The sequence below is a fragment of the Schistocerca serialis genome, chromosome 6 (genome assembly GCF_023864345.2).
Source record: "Schistocerca serialis cubense isolate TAMUIC-IGC-003099 chromosome 6, iqSchSeri2.2, whole genome shotgun sequence".
NCBI lineage: Eukaryota > Metazoa > Arthropoda > Insecta > Orthoptera > Acrididae > Schistocerca > Schistocerca serialis.
The window spans coordinates 609,059,762-609,081,939 of NC_064643.1; the positions used below are offsets into that span (position 1 = coordinate 609,059,762).

General features: G+C 40.2%; 1 protein-coding gene across 2 annotated transcripts in view; it reads right to left on the reverse strand.

Annotated features, from left to right (window-relative positions):
* The window catches only part of LOC126484528 (muskelin), a 171,605-nt gene extending 149,674 nt beyond the window's left edge, over positions 1-21,931 (reverse strand). For both annotated transcript variants that reach the window (XM_050108077.1, XM_050108076.1), the window contains exons 1-3: positions 21,812-21,931; positions 21,530-21,599; positions 21,303-21,445 (exon numbers count right to left, since the gene is read on the reverse strand). In XM_050108077.1, the coding sequence (XP_049964034.1) occupies positions 21,303-21,445; positions 21,530-21,599; positions 21,812-21,897 (299 nt within the window). In that variant the 5' untranslated portion in view covers positions 21,898-21,931. The remainder of the gene's footprint in view (positions 1-21,302; positions 21,446-21,529; positions 21,600-21,811) is intronic.
* Positions 21,932-22,178: the final 247 nt, after the last annotated feature.

Here is a 22,178-nt window from a genome sequence, read left to right on the forward strand (position 1 = left end):
GATGTGCAGGGAGAGCGCATCGTGCCATAATATGTCGGAAAAGTATTTTCTACATTAGCCGTCGTGTGGTAGTGATATTTTATTCTTCTTCAAACTTTGTTTGACAGCTTTAACTCAGAACAAGTTTTCTACATGCATGTAATCAATAAACTGCATGTGCATTGTCAGACTGTCATAGGTAACATCTGAGAATTCGCATATATCGTTGATGATTAATTTCTCTCTCATGTTTACTATTGTTTTAACGACACTAAGGGAAACCTTACGAAAATTGTGCACTGTATTATAAGAAATTAAATAAAACTAACCATGATAACCTTACGACGAAAGTATCTGTACACAAGCATGCCTCTATCGACACGAATTAGTAAAATACTACTCACTTAGATTTTGATTGGGTCTGTGTTTAATTGGTATGCTGTGTCATACTCAAGAGGTATGCAAATGTGGCATTTCATAAATATAGTTACGTATTCCTAGAAACCCAAAATTCGCTTGTCAGCAGCGGAAAGAGGCCTTACCTGTTGTGCAGCATTGTAAGTTTTTCAACATTGCACTATGAGCTGAAAGCATTTTCTTGCGATTTCCTTATTGATGTTTGATCTGACTGCTTGTAGCTCTTTCACAGAAGGGATAAAAACGTTACAGTCAGTGAGACTGGAACTGCGAACCGTAACAGACGCTTTTTCACAGGTCAGCACGTTACCACAGAGCTGGCGAGGAGGTACGGGTCTTAGCTTCCTATTACGAGGGCAATAGTAACTAGAACTCGTAAACCGCTATTTGAAGGTCGAGATTAGTTGCGGTTTCCACCTGCAACGAATTTCCTGGGCTGAAAACCGTAAATTTTCAATCTTTTGTTACCCTTCAAGCGATAATAACTCAGATTATTCAATGGAAATGACAGGTAAAATCAAGTGAACTTTGAGGCTTAATTCCGTGCACACCAGGAAGTAACTCGTCGATCACAGAGTTGCCAAACATACGTTGCCTTCTTGCCAAATCTCAGTTACAGTACCAGCAGGAAGAAGACGAACCGATGTGATCCTACAGCGGTCTGGGAAGTGACCATAGCTGGTGTCTCCAAGTCACGGCTGCTACGGCCTGGAATACGTAATGCGTCTGATTCGCTTTCTGTAACTAGGTTTAGGGACTGGAGCGTAGTTACTGATAATACTCAGAACTGACTGCAAACTGAGCATCATAAATCAGTAACTCTCATTGTTGTTTTTATATTTCTTTCGTAAGTGTACTCAAAACTAAGAAAGTCATTCACAGGCGTTTTCGTGCCTCGCCGATAGTCGAGCACAACATACAAATACAAATAAAAAAGAATGTGTGTGTGTGTGTGTGTGTGTGTGTGTGTGTGTGTGTGTGTGTGTGTGTGAGAGAGAGAGAGAGAGAGAGAGAGAGAGAGAGAGAGAGAGAGAGAGAGAGAGAGATAAATAAAAAGCAATGAGAGAGAGTGTAAAAAATTGTTGTAAAGAAATTGAATCATGGTATTTAAAGAAATCTTTCATTAAAATGACCCGTTCCACATCATTACGAAATGTCGTATTCATGATCTATGGAACAAGAGTTAATCTAATGTAATCTAATCTAATCTAATCACATCATATTGATGATTAGCCATGAAGAGTCATGAATTACCGAAATTTTGGCCAATACCAGTAACCAAATCTAAACTTGAAAATAAAAGACGACAATTTTTGTAATAAACCGTGACTCCTATCAAGACCCTTTCGTCCCTGTTATCTAACCACGAAAGATGTCTGATATACCTCCATTCTGAAGTAACAAAGTGTGCATGCATTTAAAGATGAAGTGCATGATGTGAAGTTCTGTGACGGAGATACGAACCCAACACGTAATCCGATTGTTAACTAAGAAAAATCAAATGTTACGTATCGGTTTTTCTTACGAGCCGCTAGGTGTCTGAATCTAAAATAAGGATACAAACTTTTGTGCCTAAGCGACAATCGAACTGCACACCTACCGTGCATCCACGAATATAGCTTAAGTATCAGTTGCTTACTCATGAGCAGTAAGATGTGTGCGTGTTTGACCAGAAATAACGACACCTGTGGCAATTGTTGGAAACACATGAACAGGCATTGAAACTGCGCGTTAATTTTCACTAGCAGGTGGGTGTGCACTTGATAAAGCTAGAAATGAAATTATGAATATTTTTGTACTGGATCAGGTTTCGGACCCACATACTTACCTTTGGAGGAGACCTAGAGAAGATTGCAGTCTTGGGAAAAGGAACGAAATGACTGAACTATACTGTTCCGAGAGATTCAGATCCTCGAAAGAGGAGATCCGAACTCGAATCACAGTCCAGCACCAAATTTTTAAACGTCTCTAGTTCAATCAAGTACAAGTAAAATAAGAGCCCTGTCCCTTTAAATGGCTATCGGTTCATCAAATAAAATAAAATTTTCTAATGTAAGTAAGCTTACTGGCGACTGTATTTCTGTTTACCATGACTTCCGCTGTGTCATTTCCCAACGTAAACCGGCTCTGCCCAGTTGGTAATGAAGGAACGTGATGTTTAATGCGGATTCTGGATTATAACGTCTTTCTCTTGAGGTTACCAGAGGTAAAATAAATCTGTTTGTGCCTCTTAAAAGTAAATGCCTGAACCCACACATTGCACCTGTGATAGCTCGTTCCACCATACCATTGTGGCCACATTACCCAGCCCCAAGAGTGTGCTGTAACGGATGATGTGCTTAGCTTACAAAATTAGTCACGGTGGAAAAAATGCGAGTCTATTAAATGGTCGAGTAGAAGCAAGCTTCTGACGCAGAGATTATGCTATTCTCATGTCAGCAGGATGTAAAGACTCTTCTACGCATCATAGGCTGGATGTGAAGCCATTTTGATTTTTCACAAATTCAGCAAATTTCTTAGTTCGAGAAAATCCACTGTGAAGTGTACAGTTGCCGGATAATTCGATTATTACTGTTATTATTAATATCATTTTATTCATATCGCTGCTGGAACACGACCGTAGTCTTCAGGTTAAACGCGAGACCAGCTAATATGACGTCTGGCGACCGAAAGCACATATCGACAAAATATTTATCGCCCCTTTCCTCTCGGTGCTGAAGCTATGAGTGTAATTCAAGCGAATCTACAGTATCATATTAGCTGGTCTCGCGTTTTACCTCACGACTACGGTCGTAGTCAAGAGTAATGTACTAAGACTGGAGTCATGACTTCCTCTGGGAAGTGCCGCAGTCTACATGTTGCTAGATCGAGCATATTGCCAGACATAGAATTCTGAGAGGAGCACGACTGTATTGTCCACCTTACGTGAACGACTTGGCGGTCAATTTTTTGGTCTGAGACTGTATCTACAACACATATTGCACGCTGAAGACCCAGAAGAATTTAAATAAAAAGTAGTTTATGAGAGCAACGTTAACCATAGCGTTCGAAGTATTCATAGTATTGTATACGTGTGTGTAAACACCTTCCAATGACCACTCAAGAAAGACAAGGATACACAGTCTAGCTCCAATATTATAAATACGACTCAGTTTGGGGATGAACTCAGACTTAAATTGATAATAATTGTGAAAATTTAGCAGCACTGTACCCATTGGTGTTAAACTCGTTTTCAACCAATGATTCCCACAGCTACAGGGATACTACTTGTGATACCTCTTAGACAAAATACTTAAGCAGTGTTATCAGACGAAAAGATCAACCTGACACAAACTGTGGGAAGTTTGTTTTACAACCTTCGTACCTGGATATTCAGCTTTTTCCTATTTGAGATATCTGTGAACGTTGCTGCTTAAGACGATTTAAGCAGAAACTAAATTCCCTCAGCTTCGACAATGTTTAAAGAAATCGTCTTATTGGCACTAAATCGTGGTTTGTGAATTGTTTACCGGCCGTACTCTGCCGTATTTTGCCGGTTGGAAGACAAAAGCTTACTGACAAATTTCACACAGAAATTACTGTTACAGTGTACTTATGGAGCCAAATGAGTGAATTGTGTATTTTCCGGTGAGAAAGAGCACTGGCAAACAGTCTTCGCTACATTAGGTTATTTAAACTGGTGTCACTCTGAGCTAGAATTTATGGTCAGCGACTAAGTGTAAGGTCAACGTTTCGAATGCGAGTTTTGCGACTGTGAAATACTTTCCTACATTATAGAAGCGAATATTAAATTTGAACTAATATTGCGAAAATTTTGTACTTAGACAGCTTAGAATGAAAATACTTCTGTTTATTTCAAAGGGAAACAATAGATTTTCTAAAACACTGTCTGTCATACACAACTTGAAACAGGTCATGTCGACCAAATCATGTGGAAGAACTAACAGCAACGTATATCGGAAGGCAGTAAGATCTCTTGCCTTTTGGTTTGTCAGTACTCGATAGCCATTTCTAGGCGAAAGTAAATGAAGAAAGGCAGTGCGTTTTTGTTACCAAGTAACATCTTCGTCAAATACTTTAGTTTTAAAGTAATCTACGAGTAATTGCTGGTGTTTGATATTAACATGAAAAGGATTCCGTAGACAGGGAAAGAACCTGTTCTTGGGAAACTACATCTATAGTGACCAAAAGGCATTAAATGATGTTCAAGCACTTGTGTTACAGCAGCGGTATGAATAAAATGATATTAATAATAACAGTAATAATCGAATTATCCGGCAACTGTACACTTCACAGTGGATTTTCTCGAACTAAGAAATTTGCTGAATTTGTGAAAAATCAAAATGGCTTCACATCCAGCCTATGATGCGTAGAAGAGTCTTTACATCCTGCTGACATGAGAATAGCATAATCTCTGCGTCAGAAGCTTGCTTCTACTCGACCATTTAATAGACTCGCATTTTTTCCACCGTGACTAATTTTGTAAGCTAAGCACATCATCCGTTACAGCACAGTCTTGGGGCTGGGTAATGTGGCCACAATGGTATGGTGGAACGAGCTATCACAGGTGCAATGCGTGGGTTCAGGCATTTACTTTTAAGAGGCACAAACAGATTTATTTTACCTCTGGTAACCTCAAGAGAAAGACGTTATAATCCAGAATCCGCATTAAACATCACGTTCCTTCATTACCAACTGGGCAGAGCCGGTTTACGTTGGGAAATGACACAGCGGAAGTCATGGTAAACAGAAATACAGTCGCCAGTAAGCTTACTTACATTAGAAAATTTTATTTTATTTGATGAACCGATAGCCATTTAAAGGGACAGGGCTCTTATTTTACTTGTACTTGATTGAACTAGAGACGTTTAAAAATTTGGTGCTGGACTGTGATTCGAGTTCGGATCTCCTCTTTCGAGGATCTGAATCTCTCGGAACAGTATAGTTCAGTCATTTCGTTCCTTTTCCCAAGACTGCAATCTTCTCTAGGTCTCCTCCAAAGGTAAGTATGTGGGTCCGAAACCTGATCCAGTACAAAAATATTCATAATTTCATTTCTAGCTTTATCAAGTGCACACCCACCTGCTAGTGAAAATTAACGCGCAGTTTCAATGCCTGTTCATGTGTTTCCAACAATCGCCACAGGTGTCGTTATTTCTGGTCAAACACGCACACATCTTACTGCTCATGAGTAAGCAACTGATACTTAAGCTATATTCGTGGATGCACGGTAGGTGTGCAGTTCGATTGTCGCTTAGGCACAAAAGTTTGTATCCTTATTTTAGATTCAGACACCTAGCGGCTCGTAAGAAAAACCGATACGTAACATTTGATTTTTCTTAGTTAACAATCGGATTACGTGTTGGGTTCGTATCTCCGTCACAGAACTTCACATCATGCACTTCATCTTTAAATGCATGCACACTTTGTTACTTCAGAATGGAGGTATATCAGACATCTTTCGTGGTTAGATAACAGGGACGAAAGGGTCTTGATAGGAGTCACGGTTTATTACAAAAATTGTCGTCTTTTATTTTCAAGTTTAGATTTGGTTACTGGTATTGGCCAAAATTTTGGTAATTCATGACTCTTCATGGCTAATCATCAATATGATGTGATTAGATTAGATTAGATTACATTAGATTAACTCTTGTTCCATAGATCATGAATACGACATTTCGTAATGATGTGGAACGGGTCATTTTAATGAAAGATTTCTTTAAATACCATGATTCAATTTCTTTACAACAATTTTTTACACTCTCTCTCATTGCTTTTTATTTATCTCTCTCTCTCTCTCTCTCTCTCTCTCTCTCTCTCTCTCTCTCTCACACACACACACACACACACACACACACACACACACACACACACACACACACACATTCTTTTTTATTTGTATTTGTATGTTGTGCTCGACTATCGGCGAGGCACGAAAACGCCTGTGAATGACTTTCTTAGTTTTGAGTACACTTACGAAAGAAATATAAAAACAACAATGAGAGTTACTGATTTATGATGCTCAGTTTGCAGTCAGTTCTGAGTATTATCAGTAACTACGCTCCAGTCCCTAAACCTAGTTACAGAAAGCGAATCAGACGCATTACGTATTCCAGGCCGTAGCAGCCGTGACTTGGAGACACCAGCTATGGTCACTTCCCAGACCGCTGTAGGATCACATCGGTTCGTCTTCTTCCTGCTGGTACTGTAACTGAGATTTGGCAAGAAGGCAACGTATGTTTGGCAACTCTGTGATAGACTAGTTACTTCCTGGTGTGCACGGAATTAAGCCTCAAAGTTCACTTGATTTTACCTGTCATTTCCATTGAATAATCTGAGTTATTATCGCTTGAAGGGTAACAAAAGATTGAAAATTTACGGTTTTCAGCCCAGGAAATTCGTTGCAGGTGGAAACCGCAACTAATCTCGACCTTCAAATAGCGGTTTACGAGTTCTAGTTACTATTGCCCTCGTAATAGGAAGCTAAGACCCGTACCTCCTCGCCAGCTCTGTGGTAACGTGCTGACCTGTGAAAAAGCGTCTGTTACGGTTCGCAGTTCCAGTCTCACTGACTGTAACGTTTTTATCCCTTCTGTGAAAGAGCTACAAGCAGTCAGATCAAACATCAATAAGGAAATCGCAAGAAAATGCTTTCAGCTCATAGTGCAATGTTGAAAAACTTACAATGCTGCACAACAGGTAAGGCCTCTTTCCGCTGCTGACAAGCGAATTTTGGGTTTCTAGGAATACGTAACTATATTTATGAAATGCCACATTTGCATACCTCTTGAGTATGACACAGCATACCAATTAAACACAGACCCAATCAAAATCTAAGTGAGTAGTATTTTACTAATTCGTGTCGATAGAGGCATGCTTGTGTACAGATACTTTCGTCGTAAGGTTATCATGGTTAGTTTTATTTAATTTCTTATAATACAGTGCACAATTTTCGTAAGGTTTCCCTTAGTGTCGTTAAAACAATAGTAAACATGAGAGAGAAATTAATCATCAACGATATATGCGAATTCTCAGATGTTACCTATGACAGTCTGACAATGCACATGCAGTTTATTGATTACATGCATGTAGAAAACTTGTTCTGAGTTAAAGCTGTCAAACAAAGTTTGAAGAAGAATAAAATATCACTACCACACGACGGCTAATGTAGAAAATACTTTTCCGACATATTATGGCACGATGCGCTCTCCCTGCACATCTTCGAGATGCATCTGCTGCCTGCTGTCTATTAAACCTGAATAGAACGAAATGTCACAGTAGTTAGCCCTTTTTCCACATGCGACTACTTTGGGTTGAGAAGTGAAGGGAATTATGTTCAAAGTTCCATTAGATCGATACCTTCAGCAGAGAGCAGAATTGCGTTTTAAAAAACGTAGCACTGAATGTATTCGAACTCGCGACATCTTATCTATGCTACAAGCTGACACGTAGCTACAGCAGCTCCAGAGCTCGGCAACTATTCCTCCAGAACTTTTGGATTCCACAGCACTGTGAGATTATGCATATGGCCAGGTCTTGACTTCTGAGAGACAAACAGTTACAGCTTTTCTTTTGGACTGAACGACGTTTTCTAGTAACAGATAGCGCAATAGAATAGCTCAAGTGGAAAGGAACACTTCCTATTTAAACTTCTGCATCCTACACTGTTGGCAGTTGTGTGTAGGTGGCAGTTACGTGATTTTATTTCTGTGATTACAAAATAGTCGAATGTATGCACTGGGTAGCCGAGGCAGCTAGTTCATGGTGATTCGCTCAACCAAGTAAATGAATTTACTGAACATGCTGCAAATTACTACAGGGAGCCTGTGTGTCAGAATTCTCATCCAGTGTGGCGCAACTGCGTTACGATAGAAAAATGACTCGCAGAGAAGAGAATTTCGTGGTCTGTTGGACGGATGGTAGGTTGTTATACCTATGGTCTGGGTTCGATTCCCACTTCCGTCGATGATTTTAGATAGGGAGAGACAGATTCCATTCTCTCCTGGCTACACCAAGTGAAGGAGGTATAATGGCTGCGTGGTCTGAAAATTCACATTAAAGATGATATTCCTTCTTTACCAAGTAGACGGTAGGTTGAACCACAATAAAGTCTGGAGCGGCGACATGTAGAAACTCTATCACCAGTAACCTTTCTTATACTAGTTATTTATTTCAAGTGACGACACAAACGCTATGTATGGTCACAGGACACTTATTCCATCTTTTATTTGAGCTTCTGTATGTCGATAAAATTGGTTCTAAACTGGGAATGCAACTCAGACCGCCCTTAACGCGGAATTTGATCCCTTTGTGGCAATACAGCTCGGCTACAATTTGTTGTTTGTTCAAAACTGCAGATTCCTCAACACCTTCACATATTACGCGTGAATGGGATCGAATCCTGGCCCGGCACTAAAGATTTAATTATGTATTATCAAGCTCTATCATGAGAACACCTATCTGCTGGTGGATATTAATTTTGATTTTTAATGTATTTTCATTTGTTGTCAACACTAACGATATCTGACGTTTTTAACTCCCAGTGAGACACAGAACTATTTGCGAGATGACTGTAAGTTCAAGATGCTATTCTGAGCAGCTGGTGGAGAAAAATTCGGTAGCTGACGTCTCTTTGTGTGTAGTCAACAACGATATGTGTGGGGCTCTATTCCCAGTGAGCGCTGAACTCTTCGTCATATTATTTCAGTTCGTCGTGTCATTTAATGTTCATACATATTCTCAACTAGCTGCTCGTGAATAACTTTAATTTTTAATGTCATTTTGTGTTAAATAGTTCAAATGGTTCAAATGGCTCTGAGCACTATGGGACTTAACTTCTAAGGTCATCAGTCCCCTTGAACTTAGAACTACTTAAACCTAAGAACATCACTCACATCCATGCCCGAGGCAGGATTCGAACCTGCGACCGTAGCGGTCACGCGGTTCCAGACTGAAGCGCCTAGAACCGCACGACCACACCGGCCTGCCCCCACCATCTGGTATCAATGCATTACCCTATCATCCATTATATATAATCATTTTCATAGTACACTTGATATTATAGATGAGTAGGACACAAGACAGTACATAGATAATGTCCGTTTGACGTCAACAGTGTGTAACATTTTACTTTTTTTGAATAGGACAATGTTCCTCTCCAATAATTTTTAGATTAGTTACAATAAGCTTACGCTGCAAGAGAATTCGCTTGTATTTTTCAATATGTGGTCTGTTGTCGGTTTGAAGGCCTTCCATAGCATCGGCAACGTAGTGCAACTCCACCGAGGGCTGTCTGGAGTAGGGTGGAGATAGCAATGTGAAAGTTGCGAGCTGTCGAAGACGATCTTCATATTCCTAATGCGATTAGGACATCGTATACTCTTGACGACGTTTAGCACGTGTGCAGTCAGTCACCAAATTTCAGAATTCATTTTGAGTAATCCTGCTAAATTCCCAAAATATTGTCTTTTTATATTGATGAGTAATATGGATAGTCGTCACGTTCATGTGCCGTCTACAACGCAAATTTAATGTTACTATCCTAGAAACTAACCTGCAATACGTTTTGTATTTCATAATCGGAACTATCTGCATTAACCGTCATCAGAGCAATGTCAGGGAACAGAATGCAGCAGTGCCTTGCTACCTACTTGAGGACCTGCTTGAGTCGTGTTCTAAGGAATGGGTAGTTGCTGGTTCACATTATATTACACAAGCGGGAAGTACCGACTTTTCCTTTTCTCTGTAAACATCCAGAACTAAATTCAGTAACTAAATGCTAAGAATATATTTGCATTGTGCCAACTCAAAGATCAATAGATATGGATATAGATACAGATTTTTATATTTAAAGCCATTCTCGTTCTGCGTTGGAATAAACATCATTCATTATTTGCTTGTTCTTGTTACGATTGTTATTGTCATTCTCTCACTCACAAGAGTTTTTGCATTCCTATTTGGTATCGATGCACATGAAGAGTGGCTATGAAAGAAGGGAATACTGAATGTTACGTCATGCAGAATACACTCATTTACTTCGGCTCCTCGTGATCTACGCTACAGGAGAAGTGAGATCCATAAAGTTGACAATGTGAGGACAGACCTGGTAGCACAACTGTGCAACTACACAGTGTTACCAGATAAAATGGTGCTGCGGAATCGACTTTGCCACAGTAGCAGACAGCTGGTAATTTAGGACCATGACCGTGGATTACACTTTGGTCAGTGCTGGTTAGAGTGCTGCAACTGTAAATGGAAGGCTTTGTTTGATAGTCTTATGCTGATGCTATCTGAATAAATTATGCCATTGGATACAAAGCGGTTTAGTTTTGAGACCTAACCCACGAGGGGGGAAGGCACAGTGGTCTGCTTCAGGAATTCCAAGCAATAAAACACAAAAAACAACCCAGGGAGGGAGACATGCATTTGGAATCTGTTCATCGTTACGGGGTCAAACAAGAGGGTAACATTACTGAAACAATGATCGGGCTACTTAGTATATAATAGAGCATACAGATTTCAAGGAGGAAACGTATGAAGACGCAGACTTCCTCGTTATCAATATGTGCGGCATATCTTTCGTGTTAACGAAAGTAAATTCCCGCTTTACCTCTTCTTACGTGTCAAAAGAAATGAATGCCATGAGGAATAGAATATTTGTTGACTACGTCTCTTCTTGCTTCCATCCTTACCAACATATTTCTTCATTCTCGTGGTAATCATGACATTCTATGTGTATGCTGCAAAAGATTGCAAGTGGACAAATTCGACATCGAGGTGCAAAGCGTTATATTCAATTCGAATAAGCTTCCGGTGTATTTTTACTTCGTTTGTATTTTTAGATGATTATGAACGTTACTGAAAATTATCTCACATTCTTTATGTTGAATGAGAAACATTGAATGATCCGTTTTGCTTTCCCTACGTTGAAATGATATAATGTCGGCGTCAACAGCCTTCTTCCACGCCGGAAGCTGAAACTTGTATCATTCTGGATTAATGATAATTGAATGTCTCATATGCATACACAGCCCACAAGGCGACGTCAGAAACCATCAGTGGAGAACGCCGCATAAAAACCAAACGTGCGCGCGCGTCTCCACTCTGAAGAACCGTATCGGAGAATCACGGCAAGCATTTCGCTGAAGAGCTGCCTCGTCAGAGAGCCTAGAAATGACAGCGTCGTAGCAAGTATTTGTCAACACTCTGATAGTGCATTTACTTCCGGGTGTAGGTCGGCGTTACCTCGCTAAATTCACTTGACATTCGTTTTCCACATCGAAGACTCGTACGATATAATCCACTGCAAGATGACACAATTAGAAAGTATATTTAATTTCTGGACTCCAAGAACGGCGTTCTTCACATAAGTAACACCTGTTTGTGCGTGCATTCGGGAGGACGACGGTGCAATCCCGCGCCTGGCCATCCTGATTTAGGTTTTCAATGATTTCCCTAAATCGCTTCAGGCAAATGCCGGGATGGTTCCTTAGGAAGGGCACGGCCGATTTCCTTCCCCATTTTTCCCTAATCCGAGCTTGTGCTCCGTCTCTAATGACATCGTTGTCGACGGGACATTAAGACAGTAATCTCCACCTCCTCTGTTCGTGTGTTTAAGGTTGCGTTTTGAGGCTCAGGCAACATCGCAGTGACTATATTCCGCCTCTGGCCGCCAGTGTGTCGTTAGCTCAGAGGTTCCCTTGTGCGTTGCAGTGCTTGTGCTATAAGACGTAGCAGTTCGAATCACGGTAGAAGCCGCTGACTACAACCTTTTATTTTCCATTTTAATTAATGGAGTTGCAAACTGCTAGTAAAAATTTCTTATGCGAAATCTGAAGAATGCCTTTAAACATCAATCTTCGTCCAATTTCGACTTAGTAAATTAAGTTAATATCATGGATTTCTGCTTTGCAAATTCCAAGGTGCTTCACTGTAAAATAGACCCTGAAAAGATTCAAACCGACTGTCAACGATATAAATTTGAGCTTTGTTAATCATATAGGTCTAACATGTCAGAAGGTTGTTTATGAAGTGCACATGTTCATTAATGTAGTTCCCTTGTTCTAAATTTTTGCAATAGCATTTAACTGTAGACGTTTTCTAACACCGGCGTTAGCAATTCCTTTCCGTTCTCTGAAACCTTCAAAACGACAAATCTTTCTGGTTTAAATCTGATGACCTTAACTATCACTTCCGATCAACAATAAATACTTCATGAACCCATACATGGAACTCCAAATGTGCAGTGTTCCTGCACTGCTACAGAGCATGCATTGCAAGGTATTGACACAGTTTATCGCATAGACTTACCATAAGGAATGAAACAAGAACTGTAATACACTTTACACCACAGACGCTCACACTGGCTTGACGAAAACATCCAAACATTGACCAGAAGTTGCATAAATAATTGAGTTTGAAAGAAAAAGAAACGAGGTATGAAGCATTTATAAATTCATCGAATGTTGTGAGGTGGTTTCATTTCGTCCCAGGCTATAAAATTAATTTCGGGCCATACTCAGCTCTTGCCGATTAATGTAATATAATACCCGCCTACTAATCAGGGCGACTGTCTCCGTTGCTTTTGAGCGTGAATGGAAATTGTAGAAATTTTCTGTGGAGCAACATTTAATAATAAAGCGTTTTAAATCATCAAAAGCGATGAGCGGTAGCAGGTGCTTTCGATAAAGAACGGGGGAGTGCAGCGCCGCTGCTGTCGCCACGGCCGCTGCCAGTAGTCAGCAAATTGATCCCGGAGCTTTGCCGCATACGGCGTCCAGAGGAGGACAGTCTGCAGGAAATCTGCCGCAAAATCGTTACTGGTTAAAATTTTGATATCGGTGTGTCACAAAGCGAAATAGATTGAATCTGCGCTACCATTACATTCACGTCTTCAGCATTCAGACAGAAGAGGCTATAAAAATATTTTATGCCAGCTGCTCTCGATCTACTGACATTATGAACAGAAACAACGCACGCTACCGCTAGACCACAGGCGTAATCAGCTAGAGTTTCTCTGTCATGGGACAAGTTTTCCTCCAGGAAGTGCCGCAGTCTACAGTGTTGCCAGATTGTGCAGATAACCAGACTTAGAGAATTAGCGAGTTGGCCAGTTTTTTTGTCCCATGTCGCGATCGGCGCGGACTTAGCCCTTGAAGCGGCCGGCCGCCGGTCAAGTTTTATGTCAAAGAGTGTACTTAAAGAAGCCATTAATCAGCGAGTCAACAACTTGGTGGCAACTGAGTCTGCATAAGGCATAGAACATCTGGAAAATGGTACAACAAGCACCTAAATTTCAGTGGTGACTACGTAGAAAAGTAGCCTGGTTATCAAAGTGTATGCACAATACAGTTTTGTTTAATTATATCAAATCAAAATTTCTGCAGGGAAAAGCCTTGCTTTACTTTCCAAATAATATTTGTACAAAACTATGTACGAATGGTAAAATCAAGACACTGAAAGCAATATTGATACCAGAGCTGAGAAGTAAATTGAAGAAAATTTAAAGTATAAAGGGCTGGGGCAGTACGCAGATCGGAGCAGATGAGAGCTCTTCCAGGGCTCAGCTGTAGCAAGAGAAACCCCACTCACATCTGATCATGTGCGAAGACAGTCACAGAGTAAAGAATGCCTTCTAGCTAGGAGATTCATAACAGTAAAAGTGAGAAGGCTAAAAACCTAATGGATATCAGTTAGACCAACAATAATGAAATAAGGTGAGAGAAATACACGAATCAGTAGGTGAGTGAGGCCAGGCAGGTGAGTGTGCCCCAGGGCTTTGCATGCAACAGGGACAGTCCTTTCCAGCCAATCCACCTCCAATCAGTTATGGCCAAAGTGTTAGAGAGTGGAACAGCACCCACTATTCATTGGAAAATAAAGAACAATAGAGAAAATGAGGAACCGCATATAAAAGCATTGAAAACAAAGTAAAAGAGGAATGACCAAATCAGCTGGCTAAGGAGGTAAGCTCATGGGTACCCCAGACCAAGCATGCCGTGGGAGATGCCTCAACCCCCGACACCCTGCCCCTGCCTTGAAAAAATCAGCTCAGGTACACAAACATCTTAGGTCCCATGTGTTGAAGCCAATGGTAACCACATCAGCAGCAGCCATCCGCATATCGAATTATAGCCAAGTGATATTCATGGGCCATCATTGCTCAAATAGAAGCCTTTCAACGACAACTTACACCCCTCTACCAAATGGAAAAAATTTTAATGGTGAGAGGAAGAACATTTTCATAAAATCCCAAAACACACACGTGGGTTATACATTCCTTACATAAACTAGTGGCACAACAATTGCCCGAGTCCATGCAGCAACCCCTACTGAGGGCACTTTGGGCTAGTTGACTTGTTCAGCGTCAGCATATGCTCTGCTTCAAGACTGCTTGTGTCGCAGTTATAATCATATGTTATTCAACACTTTCTTTGAGTTGTAAAGGCTGTACCCGTGGTTGGTTAGGAAGGAGTTGAAGTTTGTGATATGTAACTCATATGACCAGATCTCATTTTCTGTAACGTTGAGATATGTTGAGTGTGCTGTTCACTTCTGTTTTGTACTTTTTTGTAACAGATCTCTGAAGATGGGTGTAATCCCAAAATGCGTAACATGTTCAAATAAGAGTCAATTGAACAGCTCATGACTTTATTGCGATTTTACAGCATTGGTTGATGATTATTAAGCACATACTTTCTTTGAATGAGTCTAAAACTGTCATGGAGGGATTTGTTGGATGGTGTAAACTCCAATAATTAAATCTAGCTACATGCACCCAGATAACTCCACAGTCAGAGTCAATTTCATCACCTTCATTTGCCTGACTACCAGAAGTTGACTTTGAGACAGTAAACATGCCAGATATTGTCAACAACATGGCTGCAGTATGACTCCAGGGTGGGGAGTCGTTCCAATCCCGGGAGCGGAGAGTCTTGCCTTCGGAGGAAAAAAAGATATCTCTGCCCAAACTCTTTGCCTTTGAATATGTCTGCTTGTGTCTGTATATGTGTGGATGGATATGTGTGTGTGTGCACGAGTGTATACCCCTCCTTTTTTCCCCCTGATGTAAGTCTTTCCGCTCCCGGGACTGGAATGACTCCTTACCCTCCCCCTTAAAACCCACATCCTTTCGTCTTTCCCTCTCCTTCCCTCTTTCTTGACGAAGCTACCGTTGGTTGCGAAAGCTAGAATTTTGTGTGTTTGTTTGTGTGTCTATCGACCTGCCAGCGTTTTCGTTCGGTAAGTCACATCATCTTTGTTTTTTATATATATATATATATATATATATATATATATATATATATATGCGTGGATGGATATGTGTGTGTGTGTGTGTGTGTGTGTGTGTGTGTGTGTGTGTGTGTGTGTGTGTGTGTGTGTGGGCGCGCGCGCGCGTGTGTACCTGTCCTTTTTTCCCCCAAGGTAAGTCTTTCCGCTCCCGGGATTGGAATGACTCCTTACCCTCTCCCTTAAAACCTACATCCTTTCGTCTTTCCCTCTCCTTCCCCTCTTTCCTGATGAGGCAACAGTTTGTTGCAAAAGCTTAAATTTTGTGTGTGTGTTTGTGTTTGTTTGTGTGTCTATTGACCTGCCAGCACTTTCGTTCGGTAAGTCACATCATCTTTGTTTTTAGATATATTTTTCCCACGTGGAATGTTTCCTTCTATTATATTGATATATATATATACATATATAGTTATAATAGAGGGAAACATTCCACATAGGAAAAATATATCTAAAAACAAAGATGATGTGACTTACCAAATGAAAGTGCTGGCAGGTCGACAGACACACAAACCAACACAAACATACACACAAAATTCAAGCTTTCGCAACAAACTCCACCCTCCACCTGCCCCTCCCTCCCACACACACACACACACACACACACACACACACACGCACACGCACACGCACACGCACACGCACACGCACACCCACACCCACACCCACACCCACACCCACACCCACACCCACACCCACACCCACACCCACACCCACACCCACACCCACACCCACACCCACACCCACACCCACACCCACACCCACACCCACACGCACACGCACACGCACACGCACACGCACACACACACACACCCGCAAATATACAGGACGGATGCTACCACCTCTGAAAGTTGCATACCCTACATTCTTAACAACAGCAGTATCAATACATGTATTCCACTGTCAGAGATATCAGAATGATTTTTGCTTGTAATTCCTACTCGTCTGTTTCCGAACCAAGAACCCTTACCTCCAATTGAAACATTTATGACTCTCCATCATCTTTCAAAGTTTGTGCTGCCAACACAAAGTCTTACAGGTGCTGGCACCCATAACTTTGACACTCTGTAGCATCGTTGGATGACATTTGAAGACATTGGTTCCTATGTAAAACTTGATCTAGTAAATCTCCTCTACAACCTCTAGAAGTGTGTAACAAGTATTGTGAAACACTCTGTATCACATGCTTCACAGTTACATCTTTCACTCCTCCTCCCGCATATCTAGCCAGCTGCATGTTGCCTCCCACTGAGCTGCTAATTACCCAACCCCAACATCTCTCCTGCCCCCCACCTCTTTCACCCTCTACCCAGTCCACCCTAGCCCAATTGCCAAACCGAAACCCCAGCAGTGTTGGCACGTGTGTGTGTGTGTGTGTGTGTGTGTGTTTGGGAGGGAGGGGCAGGTGGAGGGTGGAGGGGGGCAGTGGCAGATGGGCACACCCATTGTACTCTAGCTCATGAAAGGATTTCCTCAGAACACTAGCAGGTTTTCATCTTCTTCTGCGTGTGCCTGTTAGCAACTGAACAGAAAATGGTCTCCTTTGCTGCTAAATTATTTATAATAAGAAAACTTGTTATTCCTACCAGCACACTTCTCTAATTCCACTATATCTAATTTAAAACTTACACTTTTATTTTTATATTCTCTAAACTATCCACCCAAATAAGGGAGCCAATAGTCTATGCTCTGTCCTGTGCAACAGCAGCTTTGCTTTTTCCAATTGCAACATCTTCCTGAATCATCCCCACTTTGAAATCCAGGAGGCGGCTATTGTATTTCCGGAGTATTTTAGCCAAGAGGACACCATCATCATTAAATAATACATTTAGAGCTGTATGTCTTCCGGAAAAATAAAATCTGCAGTTTCCCCTTGATTTTTCCTATTCAGAGTACCAACATAACAAGGACATGTTAACTGGCGTTATAAGGCCAGATTAGTGAATCATTAAGACCATTAACCCCCCCCCCCCCAACTAGTGAAAGGACTGCTTCCCCTTTTCAGGAACCATTTGTTAGTCTGGTCTCTCTACGGATACACCACACCACAATGTGCTTACACTTATGGCATAGATCTGTGTACAAAACAAGCACAAAAGCGACCACACTGCACAAATGGCAATGGTTGATGGGGGTAGACCCAAATACAAGTTTGATATATTGTTGTTTTGTGTTCACCTATCATCATATATGAGCTTACTGACTTCCAGAAAAGGAATATTTCTGGCACCAGATTAATCAATGCTTCTCTATTGAAAATTACAAATATAATGGGAGTCTCTAGAGTTATTGTCTCTAATGCCGTGACAATCGGGCATTGGGAGAAAAAAAGGCTGCTAAACTTGTTATTAGTGAAATTAAAGTTTTAGATGGAGAGATGGTTGTTACAGATCAGACACAATAAAAAAAATTATTGTTGAGCTAAGTGGAAGTGACAATCTTATGGCTAAAGTCCACATCAAAGTCATAGCCAGTCACAGTCATGTTCCCATACTGCTCAGAGGTTGGCAATACATCAGTTTCACACAGCCGATGGGACCACCACCAAACTGACACTACATTCCTTTTTCTATTCATACGGAGATGTTCTTTCTTTCCATATTGTTCTCATGACTCCACAGATCAATGCTCTCCAACAATGTCATTTACTCTGACCACCTCCACTCGTACTTCATCCAGTCCAAGCACTTTTCTCCTCCCGTGTTATTTTTCACTTACTTTACCTCTGTTCAGGTTAAGTCCATCCAGATTCTCTGCATCACCACGCTCCCCATTTTTCCTCTTCTACATTTCCATTGGAGTTAAGTAATTCTTCAAAATACTCCTTCCACCCATATTTGATTTCCTGTACCTTCTCAACTTTCTTTCCTTCTTTTCCGTCACACCACCCCTCTTCTTATCCTTAACCATTCCACAGAGGACTAGGTTAGATTAAAAGGTGATAATTTGGTTGCAATTTGGCAAAGTGTATGAATTTTTCATAAAAAAAGAAACTCTCTCTCACAATGAAGATTATGCTGACAGGCTTTATAATGAACCTTGCTTCCTCAGAACTTTCAAAGATTCCCTATAAGAATGGGCAGACTTACGATAATTTTCTCACTTAAAATTATATATTTCTCTTCTAGAGATATTTCCAAATATATTTTATTGTCAAAAAAATATTTTTCTGTTATTTTACAGTTATTATTCCCATTTGTAACATTGATCTTGTACCATGAAAATTAGTAATCATGACTGTCAACTTAAATGGTCTAAAAACAAATTTAGAGTAAATATAATATTGTTATGCTTCAGTTTTCTAGTAAACAAAATTTCTGTATTCATTTATACTTTTTGAAATTTTGCTATAGATAATGAATCAGTTTTATAAAATAACAATAAGCTACTATTTTTCATATTGCCACATTTGCAATCTTTAATATTAGCCATTAAAGCTATAAATCTTCAGTAAATAATTATTTTTGGAAAACAATAAATAAATAAAATCTAAAGAACAATTTCAATGAAGACAGTCATGTTAATACTAATTTGGATTGTTTCCTGCTCTAGAGCTTAGTGGAAGCTAGATGAGTAGTATAATATGTTTTTTGGTTCAAAGTGCTTCAGAGTAGTGTCAGACAGGTTGAGAGTTGGATAAAGAGGGTGTAGTGAGTTTAGCATCTTTTCAGTTCTGTACATGCTGTGTTCTGATTGACTAAGTTTTTCACATGGATCAAGGTATTTTTTTAAAGTGTCAAAATATAGTGGTAAATTGTGTTTCAAGAACATGCAAGCAAAAGGAGAAAATGGTTAAAATCAACATAAAGTTACAGCTACTTCTCTTTTTAATGAGCCAAAGGCAAATTCTTTTCAATAGTTTACACAGGAACAAACTAAGCAGCCCTGATACTGAGCCCAACTTTGCAAGGTAAATACTATTTATATATAAATATGAAGCAAGTTTTCCTTACTTATTTCTTTTAATGTTATCTAAACTATAAGATAGTGCAAACAATGTAATAATAAATATTCGAATTTTTCATTATGTAGGACATTACAATCCTTAGCAAAGCCCAAGGTCTAGGTAAGGCTGAAAGATGATAATTTGGTTGCCAGTCAATGAGTGTGGCAACATTCCCACATCCCTTGTTACGAAACATTTCATCTGTCCACTGTTTTCTCATCTGCTGCATAGAACCAGCAGCTGAAACACCACTTTTTGTTCCCATCAGACCTCAGCATGAGTGTTGACAACATTGCTGCATAAGTACCTCCAAAACTCACCCTGATTTTGACTTTTCCGAAACTTTATGCTGGGAATTACAGTTTAAAAAAAGCACCAAACACTGGCCATATGAGTTTATTTTTACATTAGTCCATACAACAACATATGTTTATGATGGACACTATTTCAGCATTGTCATCTTTTTTTCTATCATCATGATTGCAACATCAATGATAGTGTCATTTTCAAGTGCAAGATTTCATGCCCATGAAAATATTAAAAAATTTTAATGTCACCCAGCAAAGACATGCACTCCATATGATAATCAACATAGCTCGACAGTGGAGTCAGACAACTTTACCACACCAACTTTACTAGTCTTGGCACACCGGTTTACTGTTGTGTGTACATTCATAATATAATAAAAACCAACAACGGACAGAACTGGTGTGGAAAGAGTGTACAGCTGTACATTTGTGTGTGAAGGATACTAAAGGAGTACACAATTTGGATTCACTCTTCCAAATGTTAATCATAGTGCATATTCTGTAATCATTTAAATGGTTCTGTTTTTATTTTCTGTACATTCTATGGCTCCTCTAAAACAAAAAGTAACTAGGACACTATAGAATTGTTTTCATGTTAGACTGCGGCATTTATTCAACTTCTGACAGTCTCAGGGCACTCACAAGACCATACCTAATTTCATAAGCATCTAGAGAACCTTTAGCAACTAGCTAGCAATAATAACACTATTGAGCAGCACCCGCAGGGAACTACATGCAGGTCGTAGCACCAAAGCGCGCGCACACACACACACACACACACACACACACACACACACACACACACACACACACACACAGAGAGAGAGAGAGAGAGAGAGAGAGAGAGAGAGAGAGAGAGAGAGAGAGAGAGAGAGAGAGGTATGTACACAGTCAGAAATAGCCAGGACTAGCCAATGTCTAACTCAGATTGTAAGCCTGTTCCAACACAGGAGATGTGGCATTAACCAAGCATGTTCACATGTCCAACCCCAGGCACCATTCTGACATAACACATCCACTCACAAATATGTTAGATGAGGAAGAGGCTAAATAAGACTTCTGGTTTGGCCTCTAAAAAATCAATGCATTTTCAATAATATTGAGCCATTGTGGTCTGCACTGAAAAAATACTGCAGAGCCCACAGCCCTCCTCCAGAGCGTTTAAACAAACTGTAACAGGCTCGCTGTAAAGGTGTGAGACTATGATACATATTAAGGGACCCGTACTATGAATCAGCTGCTTTAGATCTCTAATTAAACCTTGCGCCATATAATGTACGTGTTTATATTACTTAGGGAATACAAAATTGCATTGTGCTGGATTAATAAAATACCTACAAATCGAGCATATTTCTTCGAATACGTACCTATCCAAGAGTTCGATCATGTTTTCGTCTGTCACTCCACCAAACACTTTGAATTTTTTGAGATTGCAAACATGCGTCTTCTCATATTTTCCGAATGTTATGGAGAGCACGATAGCAAAATGTTGGAGTTTCAGCGTCAGATACTGTAGGGGAGAAAGGAACTGTACAACAATGCTGCTACTTAATTAACAAAACAAGTATCACATCCTTCACTATGCAACTGCTACCTGCGGCGGATTATTCGTGTCCGATGACCACCTGGATGACTGATCGCTTGACTTGTCTTCTTGAATATTCCTAAAACAAAATTTGCTCAAACCGTATATCCATAAAAGAACAAAGTTAAATTTGTTAGTACGTAATTTCACTAAAGCAACTTTCCGGAATATGTATTCATCAATACCTGTACAGGTTAACTACCTTATCGTTCCCGTAATTCCCCCACCTCGAATAAATAAATGTACTCACATTCATCACACAGAAACGCCGGGTGAATAGTTTGTACTTACTCAGGTACATAGGATGATGAAAAACTGGAGCACTTATGTATACTATAAGCTAACCTATTCCCTTTTTCCAATTGAAAGGCCGCCATGTTTTAGAGTTGACAGAGGCGGCGGCCAATATTGTTTCTGCTGTGAAACAGTAGACAGTCGGTAAACAAGGGGGCGTAACATCTATGAATCGAGAGGTAAATAAGAATCAGTGAGGACCATCGCCGACGTGTTAAGCTTCGCAAACTATATTTGCACCCTAAAAAAAGAAGTGAAATTTTGTTTAACAGTCGGTTAATACAGCTCTCTGTGGCCGAATCTCTCGCACAGAAACTCACGAACATACATTGCGATCTTTATATACCGATACTTCGCGACATAC